The sequence below is a fragment of the Molossus molossus genome, unplaced genomic scaffold, assembly GCF_014108415.1.
Source record: "Molossus molossus isolate mMolMol1 unplaced genomic scaffold, mMolMol1.p scaffold_m16_p_17, whole genome shotgun sequence".
In the NCBI taxonomy this organism is placed as follows: domain Eukaryota; kingdom Metazoa; phylum Chordata; class Mammalia; order Chiroptera; family Molossidae; genus Molossus; species Molossus molossus.
The window spans coordinates 14,398,840-14,415,215 of record NW_023425352.1 but is presented as its reverse complement, the minus strand read 5'-3'; the positions used below and the strand labels follow the sequence as shown (position 1 = coordinate 14,415,215).

Genomic DNA, 16,376 nt, shown 5'->3' with positions numbered 1-16,376 from the left:
GTCAGAGATGGGCAAATTACCACCCACAGGCCACGTCCAGCCCACCACCTGTGTTTACAAATAAAGTTTTATTGGAACATGGCCACACCCATCAGTTCCATATTATAAATGGCTGTTTTCACACACAACAGCGTCTAAGTAGTTGCAACAGAGACTATGGCCAATGAAACCTAAAATATTGACTGTCTGGCCCTGTACAGAAAATGTTTGCCGCAACCTGCTCTTCATTTAATTGACCTGATTACATGCACGCCTGGCTGTTAGAATGGATGGTTCTGGAAGGAGGCAGGGCGTTTACACAGCTCTGCGGAGAGGACAGTGCAAGGCCCCGTCTCCAAAGCCTGTGACCAGTGTTGCCTGAAGTGAATAATGATCTCACCCTGCAAGTGGAAACCAGCAGACAAAACACAAACGAGGCTTCTAAAAATACCCTCTGGCTAAAGACAGCGCAGTGGCGCGGGGATATCGTTTACCACGTGCTGCAAGTGATACCCACGCAGACTGCTGCTTTCCATTCTGGATGCCATGTTCACGGTGTCTCCGAACAGACAGTATCTGGGCATGGTGGTTCCCACCACACCCGCCACCACAGGACCTGCACAGGGAAGGACCGAGGGCAAAACCAGTCTGCATGCCCACGGGCTGGCCCCGAGGCACATCGCCAGGTCACCGAATGCAATGCAGCCGAAATTTGTTAAGTGCCTTGGTGGGGCAATGCTTGGCAACAGGGCTTACACAGAGGCAACTTATGGAACCCACACACTTCTGTTGGAAACAATGTAACCAGTTGTTTTGGACAGAAGACTCATGTCTGCCCCACGATCAACATGCTGAAGCCCTAATCTTCGATGTGATGGTTTAGGAGGCGGGGCCTTTCGGAGGTAATTAGGTTTAGCTGAGGCCATGAACGGTGGGTCCTTAGACTGGGGTTAGTGCCCTTATAAGAAGAGGGAGACACACCAGAGCCCCCCCACCCCTGCCACGTGAGGACACAGCCAGGGGCCGCCGCCTGCAAGCCACCAAGCGGTCCTCTCCGGAACCGACGGTGGGGGATCCTGACCTCAGACTTGCAGCCTCCGGAAAGGTGAGAAGAATGCCTGTGGTTGAAGCCATCGACTTGAGGGTACTTTATTACAGAACCGAGCTGAGACAGAAGCGAGTGACTGTACTGTTCACGCACCGGAAAGGAAGGCGGAGCACCAGCAGCTCGGACAGGGGACTAAGTCACTCCGGTCGGGGTCAGGCTTCACCTTAGTTAAGCCACGGAGGGTAAGTGGGAGCAGGTCCGGCTACATGATTTGCAGGTCCCAGAGGATGAAAATAAGGGACCCCTCATTCAAAAATGATTCAGAATTTCTAGACGGTGACAGAAGAGCATTACGCCAAGTGCAAGTCACTTCTGCACAAGTCACACGCCCATGAGCGACAGAAACGACAGCTCGGAGGTTACTTGCTGCAGCGGCCTGGAGGAAATGCTGCCCAACAGACCTCCCTGGTTTCTGGTCCCCTCCTCATCTTCGTTCCTCACATTGGAGTCTTTGTGTGTCCTTGTTACCAAGCAATCTAGCTAACTAGAAATATGCATGAGGAGATAATTCAACCTTTTATTTCCTCAACATGTTACCATTCAGTTTCAGGGTTTCCTACAAGCCCTGGCCCCGGGGCTGGAATCCAGAGTCCCCGGCCGCCCCCTGGACGCTGAGCCCCCTGCCATCAGAGCCGTCTACCTGTGTGGAGGCCAATGCGGAGCTTGAGCTTCTCCTGAGGCATGTGCCCAATCTGGAAGTGGACGGTGGCACTGAGGAAGTGCAAGGACATTGTGGCGATCTCGTCCACGTGCCGAGTGCCATTGCGGATGGGAAGTCCACTCGCCACCATGTATGCATCTCCAATGGTTTCGACCTGAAAATAAAGCAACTAAATGGCCTCGTGTTCTCCATGAGGGTGGGGTGGGAACAGAGATCAAGGTCCCTCAGTAATGGCCCTGGCTTTGAGGCTGCAGACTTTGAAGGGTCACGTTCCCTAACCTCCACTCCATCCATGTCCCAGCATTTTCTCAAGTCTGCTCTTGTCCTGATTCTTCCACAGAGCCTTCCAGCCCTGAGCCCTTCTCCCACAGTCTCTGCTTTCTCTGAAATCTGATAGTGCTGGTGACTCTGCTTTGCCAACCTAAGTTCGAAACCAGTTAGACAAGCAACGGTGGGCCGATGGGGTCAATCTTGAAGGAAGGATCACATGATTCCATCAAGTGGAATCCATCTAAGCCACTGATGTCTTCACCCTACACAAGGGCTCTTATATACATGTATACATTTGTATATATTATACAAAATGCATGTTTATACATACGTGTAAATGTACATATCTGCCAGATCTGTCCTCTCTCCCCATCCTCCTAATAAAATCAGCTTTCAGACCCCTCATTCACTGCAGAGAATAAATGACATGTCTAAGCTTAAAGTTACACACAGCCCTTCCCAGACACATCTGCACTTCAGCAGAATCCAAAGATGATGCGGTAAAATGTGCAAGTGCAGGCATTAGCGGGTGGTCCAGACACCTCTGTCTCCTGGTTACCACGGACTTGCCGAGCCAACCAGCACACAAGTCTCACTGCTCCTGGGTCACCTCTCCCCACCACGAGCACACCCTTTAGACATACAGACTGGCTTGAGATTGGCTCATGCAAAACATAACTGAGCAGATGACACTAAGAAGAAACTCCCGAGCCGAGCAGGTTCTGTTGGGTGCCAGTGATCTGCAGTTTGAGATTATTTCACACCATCCTTTCCTTCATCCTGAACAGAGGCAACATCTTTGAGGAACACTGGGGGGTAACCGCTGAGGACATGCCACTGAGGAGCATGACTATGCTGTCCCCCAAACCTCCCTGGCCCCAGGGCCACAGCAGAACCCTGAAACCATGGTCAGACTGGTGCACTGTGGCTGCCACCAGGCATGTGCGGATATGGGCACCGGAGTCATGATCTGGCTTCATCTGAAGAGTCAGAAAACACACGGGCCATCATCACCACCACCTGACTGAAGGCAGTTCATCAGTTTTTGTTACCCTCTCCCGGTCCTTTTTACTCCAGGTGACCCTGTTCATGCCTCCCCACAGTGGCACTGGGTGGGTGGGTGGGGTCTCACCTTTAGTTACGAGTCTGATCTGAGTTTGGGAAGCTGCCCTCCTGTGACTTGCTAAAGATCACAGTAACAGAAGTGAGACTCACACACGATCCAAAGACAACCTTTAACAAAGAGTGAACCGTCTGAATCTGAAGGAAATGCATTCAGGAGGGCAATGGAGGAGTTAGCCAGCAGAAGGTCAATGCCTCTCTTAGAAATGAGTTTAATGTGAGATAAACTCATGGAAGGAAACAGAGAGAACAACTGATGCTTCTTGACAAGTACATATATCTGTGATGAATCACGCCCTTTTCCAAGAGAACAAACAGGAATAAAATATTGAGTTTCTGCCATGCATTGAGACTGACTGCCGGCCTGAAATAGAGCCCTCCTCCTGGCTGGTGTCTAGGGCCAGTTCATCCTCACTCACGCCCAGAAGATGTGCCCCCTCACCACCCAGGAGCCAGGTGTCCCACCTTATACACATCGTACATTTGGATGATGTGATCGAATAGACTGTAGAGGTCATTGAGCAGCTTCACAACTTGCAAGGGGGAGCTGAGAGAACAGAGTTTTGTGAATCCAACGATGTCAGAGAAAAAGACGGTTACAGACTCAAAATGTTCTGGTTCCACAGTCCTCCCAGCTATGAGCTGTTCTCCAATGAAGCTGAAACCAGAGAAAAGACCATTATTTAACATTATCATATCCATCTGGTCTCCTACAGACCCCTCCCTACAAAGTCACCGTTTTGCTGCAGTGGGTTAGGTTTTTGATGAACAAAATCCATCATCTAGAGGGATTCTTTTGATACTTGTTTCTCCACCTGCATTGTGTTCAAAGAGGCATTTTAATTGGGATGGGAGGAAGAACAGGTTACATAAATGCCTTTACAAAAAAAGATGTTCTTCCTCAGGGCACTTTATTCCCCCCTAGGGCTATAGGATTTGATTATAAAGATTTAATCTGAAGATATGGATGCAAATGGAAGCATTCACTGATCCATAAGTCAATATTTCAACTTCAATTGACCAATCTCACATTAACACATTCCAATCCTCAACCCTATTTCTTTGCTCAAGACATATGGAGAGGGTGCAGGAATTTTAACAGAGATGCTTCTGCCAAGGGTTTGGAGAGTACAGAGGTGAAAAATAGAGCAAAAGGAAAGCAAGTTTTGAATCTGAAGCCATGGATGTATATTGTATGGTGCAAAGGTTTTGGATACACAAGCTGAAATACGACTAGACTTATGGAACTGGAGCGCCATCTAGTGGTAATTATGTTGGTGCATTCATCATCTTCCAGGTGCAAGACCTATACTCTCATCACCCCAAGCCAAGTCTCCTTCCATCACCATTCATTCCCCATTACACCCTTCCTTGGGTGGTAAACACACTATACAATATACAGATAACTATTAGGAAAGAAATTATCTCAAAAAAACCCATTCCTAACTGATACGCCAAGTGCATTGATTTTGTAGTCATCTGACATACATGAATGAATGATCTGTGAATATTTCATTTTGGGGATTTTATGTAGCATGTATTTTAAACATTGAGAGCAAAAATATTGAGTAAATCAGGTCAAGTACATAAATAAACACCTGAATTCAAAGAAAAAGAAATAAATAAAATAAGTTCTAGGAAATATATATATATATATCCTACACTCTCTATTCCTATGGATTCTAGGGCCTTTGCCTCGATCTCTCTTTAGAGGGTGTACCAAATTACATGCAAAATGCTTGAGCCATTTTATTTTTCATTTTAGTTTTTTGGTACGTGCCCCTAGTAGAAACCGAACCCGGAACTCTCTGGTCTGCAGGCCGATGCTCCAATCACTGAGCCAAACAGGCCAGGGCTGCTTGAGCCATTTTAGAAGAATCTGATGTCCTCTTGGAAAAAGAACAAAGAAAATACTCTCTCCCCTTGGGGTCTCTTAAGCGATGACGTGTTGCTTTCTAGGTGTCTGTCAAGGCCCCGGTTCTCTGGAATACCTGGGCAGTATTGTGGACAGAAGCTTATCCACCTTCGTCTTCTCTGCCATCAGCTGGCTGGTCCTTTCCTCCACCACCTCCTCCAGGTGATTGGCGTACACGTCCAGCTTGCTCACCATGCTGTCTAGGAAGCTCACGTGGCTGTCAAAGAACCCAGGCATTCGCGTCTTTTTCTAAGAACTGTAGGACCATAGAAGAGTGCAGCTTCCAAGTACACATTCCAGGAAAACATGTCTCGCCCTTAAGGTTTCCTCCCTGAGGGCTGCCAACGGACAGCGGGGAAATGACCACGGCAGAGGCCACGTGTCAGGGCACAGCCTGCCCTTTACCAGCTCTGTGATCTTTTTTAAAAAAATATTTAGTGTTGAAAGTATTACAGATGTCCCCCTATTTTCCCCCATTGACCCCTCCTCCCCGCCCCCACCCTCCAGCGCTGTAATCTCGATCTCCACCCTTTATTCCTCTGAACCTCAGTTTTTTCATCGGAAAAATGAGGATAACACAGAGCACCTGGGGCCATGCCTGGAACCCAGAGGACACGCCACACGCGGTGGCGCTCACTGGCCCTCCCCCGCTTCCCAACAAAACTTCACACCACAGTCACAGCCAATCAAAAATGTAGATTTTAAGACAGGTCATTCTTTGTTCTCTTTTCAGATGACAGCCATAAGGGACATTTCTAGACCCTACAGACCCCTGTTTCAGAAGGGTCTTCAGATACATTTAAATTCCTCCTCTCTCAGAAGAGGAGACTGAGGCTCACAGGGGAAATACACTGGCCTTAACGTGGGGGAGCATGTCTTCTGGGTGAAAGGTCATGACCTATCAACTGCCCTGACACAGACCATGCCAAACAATTTTGATGTGGAGGTTGCAGAACACAGGGCTGTGTGTGAAGGGGGCACCGTGGAAGGGCAGAGCCGGGAGCAGACGCCTGACTCCGGCTCAGGGCTTCTCCCAGCTCCCGCCACTTCTAACGTGGCTGTGCCTTCCTGGTTCCACGTGGCAGAAGATGACCTAGCCACCCTGGTTTGCAGCAAGTTACTACTGAGAAATTGTTTGAGAGGCGGGAATAATTGAACTCCACAACCTGCTTTAAGGTCGGCATATAAATCTTTATCTCTTGGTGCAATTCCAGCAGAAATGTCACGAGCCCTGGGATGCTCGTTTGAAAAGGGTTCTGAGCCCCTGGCACAGCCCTCCCAGGGAAAGGGACCTTGATGGATTAGATGGATTAGTGATGTCTGGAACGGACAAAGGAAGGCAATGGAAGTGTGACCCATTTTTAGAACATTTGTGAAATAAAGAGAGAATTTATCAGTCCACTTTCACCAGCACGTAGCACAGTGCTTTGCATGTGGTAGGCACTGAGTATATGATGAATAAATAAAGGAAAGAAGGAATGGAGGGATGAATGAATGAATGAATGAATGAATGAATGAATGAATGAAGCAACCACAGTCGTGCAGATCAGAATTCTAGGGGCTAAATGATAAGGAGAAAATGTCTGTGGCACACCTAACTCACCCTTTGGGACTGGCTTCTCGTAGCACTTTCTTGATGGAAGGGAACGAGGGCCTTTTCTCTGGAGATTCGTCCCAACACGCCCTCACCAGGCCCACGATCTTCCCATTGACCTTCTCCTCCGCCAGGGAAGGTCACAGTGGAACCGATGCCCCGGGGTCTCTGATTCGGCTGATGATTTCTGAAATCCATTTTGGGTTTAGATAGCCAAATGTTGGAACTTTGTGCCATTTAGTACACCTTATTTTAAACAGATGTGCTCTTAAATCTGCAAATGGAGTTTCCAAGTAAATCGAACAGATTTGAATTACAGAGAAATCTGAATATTTTATAAGAAATATTCTGGATCCTCCTGGAAAATGAGGAATTTAAATCCTATCAGTATCCCCCGATCAATCTGGTTTTATTTATTTATTTATTTATTTATTTATTTATTTATTATTTAAATTATTTTTGTTACAGATGTTTCTCCTTTTTCCCCCACTGATCCCCATCCCCGCCCTCTCCCCAGCTTTGTTGTCCATGTCCATTGTTCATGCACACATGCATATAAGTTCTGTGGTTTATCTCCCCCCACCCCCTCTTTTGGGGATAGTCAGTCTGTACCCCTCAATCTGTTTTTAGACTAAATTTTTCCTGATAGAACTTTTCTTAAAGTGAAGCATATCTCTGTATGATTTCAGAAGTATACAGCATTTTATATTAAAAATCCCCAAAGTGGCCCTGGCCGGTTTGGCTCAGCGGTTAGAGCATCAGCCTGCGGTCCAGAAAGACCCAGGTTCGGTTCCCGCTAAGGGCATGTACCTCGGTTGCAGTTTGTCCCCGGCCCCGGTTGGGTCATGCAGGTGGCAGCCACTCGATGTGTCCCTTTCACGTCAATGTCTCTCTCTCTCTCTCTCTTCCTCTCTCCCTCCTACTCTATCTGAACAAAAAATGAAAAAATGTCCTCGGGTGAGAATAAAAAAAAAATCCCCAAAGTGTGCTTTATACAATTTTGTGTTCCATATATAGTCCATAAAAATATTTTAACAAATAATAAATGTTGCCTGCATGTCCGGCCTCTGTGTCCAACTTTATAAACCCACTTTCCTCCACTTTCTCATTGACTTGTACCAAAATTTATTAAACATTTGGCTTAACCTGGTTTTGTAAAGAAAATATTTCGAGAATAATGTAGACATGTTTTGGTATAAAAACGCTGTAGGTACAACAATATAGATGAACCTTAAATGTATATTATTGAGTATAAGCAGCCAGTCTATAAAGGTTTGTTCTGTATGATTCTGTTTATGAGGTTTTCTGGAAAAGGCAAGATTACGGAGACAGGAAACAGATGAGAGGCTATGGGAGTTTGGGGAGGAGAGAGAGCTGAACAGGCGAGGGGCCAGGATTGATTTGAGGGGATGAAACTGGTCAACATAAATAGTTTCGATAATAGCCAATACACGATGCCACCGATTTGCCAAACCCCAGAGAACTTTACAGCACAAGGAGTGGACCTTAAAGGATTCTCATTTGAAAACATCTCAGTTGGGAGCTTGGATGATCCCAAGACAGAGTAGAGACTTGTGACAAAACAGCTGTATTGCAAATGTGGGACATGTGTCATTGATGGGGGTGGAGGTGGCGGGGAGGCCGACTTAGGAAACTTTTGAAACGACCAGAGACTATAAGACTGAAGACAAAAGAAAGTGTTCATAATGACTGCATTCCAGTTGGTAAGCATGCTTCCCTCGGGGGCGCTGCTCAGCCACTCTGAATGTACATGCCCACATACGGGATTGAACACAGAAGTAAATGGATGGTGGGACCAGGGTCTGTCTCACTGCTGCAAAGGGAGTTTATGGATCAGCGATGGGGGAGACTAGAATAAATGAACCACATGGTCATGACATCGGAGATGTCAGTAGGAACTCATGTTTGGCTTCATATACGTACAGATGGGTAGATGTACAAATGTGTGTGCATAAAGGTTAATATCCACACACATCAAAACACCTGGCAGGAGGCTTGTTCAAACACAGAATACAGGCCCACGGTTTCTAGAAGTACTGGATCAGGGCCTGAAAATGTGCATTCCTAGCAAGAGGAGCACACTAGACAGTGCTTCTTAAACTGGATCTTCAACACCACCTGGGAACTTGACAGAAATACAAATTTCTCCCCCGACCTCCGACCTACGGAGTCAGAAACCTCGAGGGTGGGACCCAGCAATTTTGTTTTAACAAACCAGGCAAGTCTGATGCCCACCAGCATTAGAGGGCACCGGTCTGGTGTGCGCAGAGAATGGATATTACTCGGTTCTGGCACATAGGAGTGTGTGTAGGGAAGTACGAGAGGTTCCTGGCAGATGCGTGTGCCCAGGTACACACACATCGTATTGTTTCTGGCTGCAGTCCTGTGTATACCTAGTTCCCTGTGGCCAGCTCTCACTTTGTGAGCAGAGGACACACTGAGGAGGAACCACACCGATCGCCTCAGCCTCCTCCCCACCCTGCTGGGATGGTCAGATGGCAGCTGGCAGAGCGAGGCAGGTGGGCTCCCACCTGGGCTCAGTCTCGGAAGCTCTGTGTGGCTGCTTGGATCAGAAGCAGGTGCACCTGGACTGTCTCCCCTCGGCTTCATTTAGCCCTAAATTAGAAACCGGAATCTACTTTCAAAACAACTACATGCACTCAGAAAGGCTCCCACTTGAAAAAGTCTCCCGAGAATACATCACAATCTAAAGATGAGATTTGAGTCAGATCACTGGGGATGCACTAGAAATGGTAGACAAGGAGGAAAAAACAGGGCGTGGGGGGGATCAAGAGAGAAAGGTGGGCTGGGTGTCCATAGAAACACACACACACACACACACACACACACACCCCTATCTTCTCTCCATGACAGTGATTCTTCACCTGGGGTGCATGTTAGCATCACCTGGGAGCTTCCACAACGCCTGCTGCGCAGACAGGCATCAGAATCGCTGAGGCTGAGATCTAGGCATCAGTAGTTATTAAAGTTCCCCATGTAATTCCAATGTGCGGCCAAGTTGAACGATAACAGTTCCAAGGGGTTACATTCTTTTTTAAACCTTGATCAAATTTTCCTCTATTTCTCACTAATTTTACCTTTAATTATCTGGTGGAATGTGTTAAGAGACAACCTAGCAACAACAACATCTGAATATATCCTTTGTAAGTGTCCCATTGGGTAGCACTTATCAAAAAATTTTAATATATTTTAAATGCATTTACCTCTTTATTTTCATGGACAAAAATCTATCCTGAAGAAATGTTCACATACGTCCACAAAGATACAAGGCGGCTCATTGCAGCAATTTGTAATAGCAAACAACCAAAATGTGTATCAAGCAATAATATATGGTATATCCTTACAATGAAAAATTGTGTAGTCCTTAAGAAAGAACAGGGGGGTTGCCCTGGCCGGTTTGGCTCAGTGGATAGAGCGTCGGCCTGCGGTCCAGAGGGACCTGGGTTCAGTTCCCGCTGAGGGCATGTACCTCAGTTGCAGTTTGTCCCTGGCCCTGGTTGGGTCATGTGGATGGCAGCCACTCAATGTGTCCCTTTCATGTTGATGTTTCTCTCTCTCTCTCTCTCTTCCTTTCCCTCCCTCCCACTCTATCTGAACAAAAAATGAAAAAATGTCCTCGGGTGAGGGTGAAAAAAAAAAGAAAGAAAGAAAAAAGAGGGCAAATTTGTGTATACAGATACAAGGTGAGAGATACTCAGGCAGAGGGGGAACAGCATGTGCAAAGGCCCTGGGGTGGGAATGTGTCTGCATGTTGGAGGTGCATGAAGGCAGCCAGTGTGGTTGAAAGGAAACAGCCACAGGAGATGGAATCAGGAAGGTGTAGTGGGCTGAATGGTGGTCCCCAAAAATACATGTCATGTTCTAATCCACAGACCCTGTGACTGTGACCTTATTTAAAAAGACAAAAAACAAAAGTCTTTGCAAATATAATTGTCTCGGGTTGAGGAGATCATCTTTGATTATCCAGATGGGCCCTAATCCAATGACAAGTGTCCTCCCAGGTGACAAGCAGAGAGAGAGATTTCGAGGAGGATCAACGTGGAGATGGAGGCAGAGATGAGCCACGGGGCCACAGCCCATGAAGGCCGGGCAGCACCGAAAAGCTGGCATGGATCTACCCCTGAGCTTCTAGGAAGCACAGTCCTGGTGAACCTGGATTTTGAACTTTCAGCCTCTGAAACTACGAGAGAATAAATTTCTGTTGTTTCAAGCCAGCAGGTAGGTTCGGGGTAACTTCTTATGGGGGCCCTAGGACATGAACACAGAAAGTCTCCGAGGCTGGTTTCGAGGCCTGTGGTGGTCCTGCAGGCTTCGTGAGCACTGAGTGTCCCCTCCCCGAGGGCCAGCAGGGAGGCTGGTGTGGACAGGAGCACACAAGCTGCCCCATCTAACCGGACCTGGTGGCTGTTACGGACTAGATCCCGTAATTCTGAGCTCCTTGGTGTGGTTTTTAACCAAACAGCAATCATCTTCTAATTCTTTTAAAAAGTATGAATTTTAAAAGAAAAAAATAAGAGTGAAATGAATTGTAAATGAATAAACATTCGGTAAAACAGTCAGTAAGACAAGCATGTACACGCTAAGCCTGAAAACAAGCCTGCCCCGGGGTGCTCCCCGCCTTACCCTCTGGCGTCCCGTCCAGGTCGTCAAAAGGCCCCTGGTCCTGCTGGTGCATCAGCTCCCTCATCAGAATGGCGAAGCTGTAAACGTCTGCCTTCGGGGTGCCGGCCCAGGGAGCCTCGGGGAGACGCAGCAGCTCTGGGGCGACCCAGTAGAGCTCTGGGGGACAGCGAGACGTCCCCTGCAGGGAGGGAGCCCCCGGACGGAACCAGACAGCCCCACGGGCCACCCCGGGGGTGCTCAGGAGACACCGGAGCATCCACTCCTGAGAAGTCAGCCCTGTGCCTGTCACAAGGGCACCCAGGGGTCCCTTTGTGTGAATATAGAGACAATAACCAGGAGGGACGGCCACTAACTTGTTAACAGTGGTCACTCATGGCTATGTGGTGACAGGCGGTGTTTTTCTTTCTGAAATGACTACATACCATTAAATTTATCATTTAAAAGTGAGCAGTTCAGTGGCATTTAGCACATTACAATGTTGTAAAACCACCACCTCTAGCCAGTTCCCAAACATTTCCATCACCCCGAAGTAAAACCCCACGCTCAGCCCTGGCTGGTTTGGCTCAGCGGTCAGAGCGTGGGCCCGCAGACCAGACTTGCGGGTTCGATTCCGGTCAAGGGCATGTACCTTGGTTGTGGTTTGGTCTCCAGCCCTGGTCAGGGTCGTGCGGGAGGCAGCCAGTCAATATGTCTCTCTCACATCAATGCTTCTCTTGCTCTTTCTCTCTCTCTCTCCCTCCCTCCCTCTCATTCTATCTGAAGATAAATGGGAAAATATCCTCGGGTGAGGATTTAAGGAAAAAACAACAACCCCAGACCCAGTAAGCAGTTTCTCCTTGTTCCCCACTCTATCCCCAGACCCTGAAAACCACCAGTCTGCATCTTATCTATAGATTCATCTATTCAGGATATTTTAGACACTTACACTGTTTTGCAGTGACGTGTATAGGTTTAACAGGATGTTGGAGGACGGAGAGGACTGACCAGGAGCAGGTTCCTAAACTGCCCCGTTTTTCTCTGTAACACACCCTGTCCCATGTCACAGGACCTGCCCACTCGTGCTCACCCGCGTGCTGCCCAGAGAGGTAGTCAGGGCTGCGGGCACTGCTCAGCAGCCCTGGGGACGTGGAGGTGAGACTCAGAGCCGCGGTTAGCTCTGGACACGAGGACGAGGCCCCGGTGCTCCCGTGGAAAGGGGCTGGACTCAGACAGTGGCTCTCCCCTGGGGTGCAGATCAGGATCCCTTGGGAGCTTGTCAGAACACGATGCCCAGACCCCGTCTTCAGACCATCTGACTCAGTGGATGTGGGGGGGGGGGGACCCAGCCACCTACACATTCCGAGAAGCTCCTCAAGTGACACAGAGAACAGCACTGCCAACCCCTCCCCCGACAGTGCCGGCCGTCCTCATTCTACACTGAGACTAGGGAGAAGGACGGTGACTTGTTTCTGGTCGCCCAGCTGAACGGGGATGAAAACAGCCTCCTAACTCAGACATCACACCATGACTCACGCCACCGGCTCCCACCTCCTTGGGTGAACAGAGCAGCCACACGCTGCACAGACCCCCCACAGGTGTCTGTGCACACGAGCAGCAGAAACAGGGTCAGGAGCCCCTTTCCCACTCTGCCCAGAGCGCTGGGTGCAAGGCCAGCAGTGGTTACCTGAGTGGTCCTCTGCTCTCTCATTATATGTTCTGTATGTCCGGCCATACTTGAGTTCCCACAGCCCAAATCCCGACAGCTTGACCTGCATGCGACCGTCCACCAGGCAGCTGGCGGGCTTCAGGTTGCCATGGGACCTCAGGGGGCTCCTGTGCAGGAACAGCATGCCCTGGGAGAGTGGAAACGAACACACGAGTGAGAGCAGGTGCCGAAGGACACCTGTGGGAGAGACAGATGGACAGGAACACAGATGCACAGACCCAGGGTAGGGGACAGAGCGATCTCTGTTCATTTGTTCAAGGGCCACTGACATAGCCCCTCACCCAAGGACTCAACCTGGGCACAGACACCCAAAGAGGAGAAAACAATTTCTGGACCTTGAAAGCAAGGCCAACTCAGTGATCAGACCCCTGAGTTCAAATCCCAGCTCTACCACTTAGTAGAGGGCAAGTTAGCTCACCCCTGTCAACCTCATCCTTCTCATCAAAACGAGATGACGATGAACCCCACCTCACAGAGTGGCTGTGGAAATCACTGCAATGATGCACAGGAGACACCAGACATGGGCATGACACAACGTAAATATCCACTTACCGAAAAGTCTGTATATATATGATAAAGAATATGTACTTAATTGAAACAGCTAGCTAAGGGAACTCAGCAAGGCAGTGACTAATAGCCAAAACCTGGAAACAACCTAAGTGACCCTTGATGGATGACTGGATAAAGAAGATGTGGTCCATATCTATATTGGAATACTACTCAGCCACAAACAATGAAATGTTGCCATTGGCAACAACATGGATGGATCTTGAGAGTATCATGTCAAGTGAAATACGTCAGACAGAAAAGGACAAGAACCATATGATTTCGGTCATATGTGGGGTATAAAATGGAAAGCAACAAATTGATAGACATAGACACCAGTATGATGGTTTCCACACGGGAAGCGGGTGGGGGGAGATATAAAGGGTAAGGGGTCGAATATATGGTGACGGAAGACTAGACTTTGGGTGGCGAACAATGTAGACCATTTTGGGTGGTCTACATATTATACAGAGGATATATTATAACACTGTACACTTGAAAATTATATAATGTTATTAACCAATGTCACCCCAATAAGTTTAATTTTTTTTAAAAAAGAAAGGCAATGATTGTTCTCGTTCAGCAAGGAGAGGAGGGGGTGGGGAGTCTTTCCATGGGCAAAGAGGGGCCTGAAGAAAGACCTAGAGTTGGGAAGGAAAACAGTTATTTGGAAAGGGCGGGGAGAAAAAGACATCGATTTGGAAAATGGGAACTGTCGTATTTGAAACCTGAGTAGAGGCAGATGTCTTTATGTCTCTGAGTTCCCAGGACAGACCTCGCATCAGTGAAACGAAGGTGGAGGGAAAGGGCTGACCCCTTCCAGAAGCCAGCAGTGATCCTTGGGGGAGACAGAGGGACCCACTGTTGCCGTTTTGATTTTACTTCCTCATTTTCTCAATGGCTTCACGACGAAGCATTTGAATAATGTTCATTCAGTGTTGCCAGTTTCTAAAGGCTCTCTATACCTTTCATCTGAATCTCTCGATCGTATTTTCAGAATCCTTTGTTTGGAAACTGGCAGAAAACCAACGGCCTCGGGGTGTCCCAGGTGCAGGGCTGCTGCGGAGCCCAGGTATCTGCATCAGGCTGGGCAGCCTGGGCCTCCTCACACCTGCCCGGCCGCGAGGCTTCTGAGCGAGAACAAAAACGACAGGCCTCTTTCTCAGGGTTTTACCAGAATTTTTTTTTTAAGTTCAGATGCTAACTTTATGCCGGGTAGCGATCTAAGTCCCTCACTTAAACTAGCTCATGCAATGCCTAGTGACCCAGAGAGGTGGGTGGTATGATCATCGACCTCATCTTACAGACGAGAAAAGGGAGAGGTGAACGTGACCCAGGTCACACAGCCGGCGGCAGGGGAGCTGGGCTGGGGATTCTGCAGGGGGTTCCCAAGTCCAGCAGCTCACCCAGCTGCTCCTTTGCTGATAAAAGAAGCCCATGAGGGGCAGAGCGAGACGGGATTATGTTAGCCATGAGGTTTGGGGACGAACAAATAAGTAACCATAAACCTTTTTTTTGAGACTTACTTTGCACTATGCATTAAAGTACTGGGAACAGGGGACCTTCTACATATCATTTATCACATTTAGCCTTTCCTGAGGTAGGTGACGTTCTCCTCTCTGATGCACAGCGAGGACACTCAGGGTTTTAAACTCCTCCCAAGGAGTGGGGGCAGAGCTGGGACATGAACCCAGGCTGGGTTGCTTTCAGAGCCCAGCTACTTCCAAACCACTAGGCTTTACTGCTTCCAGCACCACGGGTGATGGTAGAGGAACGGGAGGGTGGGTCAAAGTGCACCGCATTCTCTTAAAACCCTTGTAGAGAACAGCCAGGTTCAAATGAACCTCAAGCCCAGCTGAGAGGGTGACTCACCCACGGGCGTGGCCAGGAGGAAGCGCCGGCCCCAGGGTTCCTGCACACCTTCGGGGCTCCCGAAAGGCGACTGCACCCACAGACAGGGTCCTTGGACTTGCTGGGCACCAGCTCAGGGACTCACCTCTCCCTCCAGCAGTGATGACAGGCTGAGTCACTTTAGCAAGAGCCCTAAGCCAACACTGCATTAGAAATACCAGCTAATACAGAGAGCAATAAGGAAACTTGCAGGACGGTGAATATACCACCCTCGCCCCCTGGCCCCTGAAAATCAGGAGGGCATATTCCTTTATCAATGTTGCTTGCTTGTTTTTTGAGATAATAAAGTTGAATCACATTTTGGAAATGCAACCCAGCCTGGAGGGGCCTGGCTGGGGCTGCCTCTGGAATTTCCCCAGGGAGGCTCCCACTGGCCAGGTCTGGGCTTGAAGTCTGGGGACACCTGTGTCCAACCCAGAGTTCTCTCTGACCTCACAGAAACCTCCCCATGCGTCAGGCCTGCGTCTGACACACATGACCATCCCGTCTTGCTGGTGCCAGGCCCAGCCTAGGCATGAGATGTTTTACACTGTGGTCACCACAGCTTCCCTCTGACATCCAGAATATTAACAGAACTCATGCCATTAGGGTGTAAGTAACTTGTTCGGGGATGCTTGGAATCCCATGTCTACAGTCCTTTCCAGAAGAGGGCCTGAATCTCTCTGTTGCAGTGGTTGTTTTCCATCATGAGCCTAGGTACATTGTTAGAGAACAAAGCACGGTGAGAGGTGCATGATTTAGGTGCCAGATTTTATGCATTTTGGCCATTCTATCACCTACCCATTTACTAGTTACGTTTATCTCCCTGTTAGGAAGTTGGGGGTGGCCCACAGGTCTCCTATCTCTGGGTCCACATCTGTGCCCTCTGGAGCTTGGCAGGGAGGAGACGTCACACTCCGC

The 16,376-nt window shown here is 48.6% G+C and overlaps 1 protein-coding gene across 1 annotated transcript in view; it reads right to left on the bottom strand.

Moving 5' to 3' along the window:
* LOC118632693 (guanylate cyclase 2G-like) overlaps nt 1–16,376 on the bottom strand; it is a 42,148-nt gene that overhangs the window by 2,081 nt on the left and 23,691 nt on the right. Inside the window, 7 exon segments of the mRNA XM_036265924.1 lie at nt 497–595; nt 1,728–1,902; nt 3,606–3,798; nt 5,132–5,272; nt 6,659–6,836; nt 11,315–11,470; nt 12,978–13,146. Of these exon segments, the coding sequence (XP_036121817.1) occupies nt 497–595; nt 1,728–1,902; nt 3,606–3,798; nt 5,132–5,272; nt 6,659–6,836; nt 11,315–11,470; nt 12,978–13,146 (1,111 nt within the window).